At 44.7% G+C, this 3,973-nt stretch overlaps 1 protein-coding gene across 1 annotated transcript; it reads right to left on the bottom strand.

Moving 5' to 3' along the window:
• Positions 1-343: 343 nt before the first annotated feature.
• LOC146172204 (transcription factor Adf-1-like) lies at positions 344-1,385 on the bottom strand. The gene is made up of 3 exons (XM_084586000.1): positions 1,238-1,385; positions 470-662; positions 344-350 (listed from the first exon to the last, which is right to left on the bottom strand). The coding sequence occupies exons 1-3, from the start codon at positions 1,383-1,385 to the stop codon at positions 344-346; spliced, it is 348 nt and encodes a 115-aa protein (XP_084442126.1).
• Positions 1,386-3,973: the final 2,588 nt, after the last annotated feature.

The raw sequence follows: 3,973 nt of genomic DNA, 5'->3' as shown, positions 1-3,973 counted from the left end.
AGGATCATGATCCGAGTTTGAGACTGGCAACTCGGGAGTAATTTGGGCTATTGCAATCACTCCAAATTATGCAAGGGAGAGCACGCAGGAAGGCATTCCACAGAATTTTTTCTTTTGGTCACCAAGAGACATAGCTATAAGCTACGCCCACAAGTGCCCTTTCTCACAGCAATAATCTTTCCTTCCCTCCGATGAGGGGAAAAAAAGATAGACAGATGGACACCATCGTCATAAAAACAGATCATGATCTGAGCCTGGTCTCACAATTAAGATCATGATCCGAGTTTGAGCCTGACAACTCAGATCATAAGCTGAATGTGAGTCTGGACTCACTCGACTCAGATCACGGTCTGAAAATGAGTCCAGTCTCACTCACAACTTTTCCACCAGCAGATATATGATAGTAGTTTACGTCTCTGTAAATGACAATCATGATGTAATTTTAGAGGCTTAACACTGCGATACTTACGGACGGCCCATGACCGAGTCTTTCAAAAAAAGCAGGCGGTCATAAAATAACCATTTCCCTGCAGCCTCGTCGTCAATGCAGTCATCATCATCATCTGCTGCTGCAGCACCACTTTTGGGTGTGGGGTTGCGGGCTTTGTAGAGCCGCCGGAACGAGTCCCTGAGATTCTTCCACCGGGCCTTGACTTCAGCAACTGTGAGCATATGAATCACGCAATTAAAGAGATATATATGCGTGCAAGCGTGCATATGCTGTTAGTTGTAATACTAACAAACAAGTATTAATATATGCATTTTTTTATGCGGCATTACAACAGGAATGCATCAAAAACGTATACGGCTCTCCACATATATGCACCACCGTTCGGCGCATATATACAATCGTGCTTGCCCAGCACTCATACACGTTCCGCGTACATTCCGGTCCATCATATGCTTCGACTAACCTGGCCTAATATGAGCAGCTCTTAACTACAACAGCGATAAGCGCGGTACTTGCTGTTGGTTTCCTACCACATGCATGCATGTTTCACGAAATGCCAGCAGCCGAATCTGATCGATCTTTCATTCCATGCGCGCATGTAAGCGCATGACGACAAGCATCAGTCCGCACGAAGCAAGCACGCTGAAAACATTCATCTGCTACTATTTATATCAGCACGCTTGTCTATGTCATAGCACAGGATTGCCTGTCATCCGCACATGAAGTTGTCAGTCTCCACATACGTACGCGAAAGAACGAATGATAGCGGAAATGTTTTCGACTCACCGGTGCACCCGAGGGACGCTGCAACGCGGCGCCAAGCGGCATTCCTGCGTGGTGTGCACTTGTAGAAAGCGTATCCCAAGTCCCACAACACCCTTTCTTCTTCTATTTCGTCAATCAGACGCTCATTAAATTCTTGAGAGGCTGCCATCGCTGCCATTGTCAGCTCCGCGTCGGCTGCTGTTCCACTGAAAGCGCGCTAAAAAGGAACCGTTCTGGCGCGCAAAACGGATCGGAAGTTACGTACCTCCAACGCCAACAACCATTGGCTAGTCTCGCAAGGCACTTCCGGGCGACGGGCGAAGTTTTCTACAAACCCAGAAACCGAGCGACAGCGACGAGCGGCAATGCTTTGGCGGCCCTCCGCTCGTCGCGCAACAGCGTCGCGCGGCATGTCGCCGCGAATTGTCGCCTTATGCGGTTAGCGCTTTAGTCTCGGTCGAAGCACTCGACCCAGTTCGCTTATGCAGCACAGGTCGCTTTATTGTTGATGGCTGTGTTCATTCATTGTGGTACGGTTTTCAGCCGTGAATATATTTCTACAATATGATGCTGTTCTGGACACTGGAGGATTTGCTGAATGTGTGATCCGACTTGTGTGGCCCGATCGCGTGCATCTTCATGACTGTCGTCTGCTGTTCTGTCAAACTGCAGCGGTGGTTAGCTTAGGTCTAATTCCATTGCATAAGCTGGTGGGCACCTCTTAGAGGCACGTGCCAGTTTGGAATGATGACAAGTTTTAGGGTTAAGGGTGTAACCCGTTTAATGTTCCGAATTTTTCTTCGTGTATGTGCGGCTTGCCCGCGTGTTTCAAGTGATCTACTTAGTCGAAAAGTGGTTGCGGCTAGTCGCCTGAAAAACGAGTGACTGAAAAACGTTATTGCATACGCAAAACGGTTCAAGCTAGCCTTGCATTGCAATAGATGCAACAACCATGTTTGCGTTGTAAGAATAAAAAAAATATTTTCCCTACATAAGCCTGACACCTTTGTATTCATATCACTGCATGCAAATCAACAACACAACACATTCTGAGCACACATGTATTCTGGATTGACATACAACCCTTTCATTTTTGTTTAGTTTAATATTTGATGCTTCTGAGTTTCATATTGTTGCCTAATGCTTTCTTCGTGTCTTGCAATGGTACCATGCCCAACTACTGTTTCGGAGCTCCCGGATTCGATCACGGTGGAGGCGAAATGAAGTGGCATCCATTTGCTGTTATATGTCAGCGTACGTTAAAAATCCCCAGGTGGTCGAAATTACTCCGTAGCCCTCCACTACCGGCTCTCCTTTCTCTGTTTCCTCTTTAACTCCCACCTTCCTCTCTTCCCTTACAGCGCGGTTCAGGTGTCCACAGAGCAAGTGTGACAGATACTGCGCCTTTCTCTTCCTGTGAACCAATTATTATTCTTCAATTATATTTCTTCATGTCTGCATGCAGTAGATGAATAAACGAGTGTTCTCCTGGCTCGCTGTTCTTTGCTTAATTTCTTGTGTGTAGTGTTGTGTACGCGGTGGAAGATGAAAATTTGTTCACAGAAAGACAATGTGAATTTCCTTTAAGCACCATTGTACATAAAAGGGGACACAAATAAGTCTTCTGCCTGAAAGCACATAGAAGCCCAATGCTTTTTTTAAGTGCAGAAATGCAGTTTAGAGCATGGTTGGAGAATTAAAATGTTTTGTAACATTAGTGCAATAACAACTGTGTTAAGGCAACCTGACACAAATAATGCACAGGTCAGTAGTTCTGAAAGCATAAACTTGGAATTCTTAAAATTTTTGCACATTTGTGCCTTCTTGAGTCAAGGAGGTGAACCGAAGAGTGGCTACAAAAACAGGTATCAAAAACCAGCAGAGAGGTGCCTTTAAGAAGGCATAGATACTCTCTCGAGTCCTGTTGTCAAGCCTTCCTTAGCAAGGATGCAACAACAATAGTAGCTGTGTTTCATTTCTTCAGGAAGCAAGTGCTTCCTGAAGCACTTGCTGATGCAGGCCGACAAGGAGGGAAAATTTGTCGTGCTTGCACTCATCCCGTACCCTGTCTTGTGTGCGTTCTTTTGCACAAATACCATGTCTGAAGTCAACCTCGCTGTATATACGAATGCCACATACGGGCATCTTAAGAAAAGTATTGAAGTTTCAAGGACTGCAGCTAAACACCTTATCCTTTTCTTCGTTTTCAAAATCCAAACAGTTCAGATGTGAATGCAGAGTTGCTTAAGACTGATCTTCTGCAGAACCATTCTGTTGAGGTGTGCTTAAAGTTAAAATGTAGCTGTTTTTCCAGGGCAGTGTAACGTGCGTAGAGTTGTTTTTCAGGTGAGGAGGAGATTTAAGGTTTTTTCCTCTGTATGTCTGAGGTTATTATCTTTGAAAATTGCCTGTAGCTTCTGTTCATATAAAAACACCCTTGCAAGGCTCTACAAAAGAAGCAGTTTTGCCTTTGGAACAAGCAGACATTGTTCTTTCCAGTGTTTTTCTTGCACACCAGTAAAATCAAATGCGATAAGATGTGACGGTTAGTCTTGGCTCGTAATTCTAGATGTGACGTGCTCCGTTGCCTCATTTTCATTTTAGGTGCAATCCTACTTCCGGAAATGCGGGAGGAATCATTACCTCAGTTGCTGTAATACATACGAAAGAGCACATGAGACATGTTTAGTTTTTCTACATTTTGTTTGCTGGTTCGCTTAACGAGGACTTTATCATAGGTTGTGTAAGAGTTATTAC

The sequence above is a fragment of the Amblyomma maculatum genome, unplaced genomic scaffold (assembly GCF_055883805.1).
Source record: "Amblyomma maculatum isolate TAMU_Amacu unplaced genomic scaffold, ASM5588380v1 scaffold_13, whole genome shotgun sequence".
NCBI classification, from domain to species: Eukaryota; Metazoa; Arthropoda; class Arachnida; order Ixodida; family Ixodidae; genus Amblyomma; species Amblyomma maculatum.
Note: the sequence above shows the minus strand (reverse complement) of the source record. Positions and strands in the feature narration are given on the sequence as shown.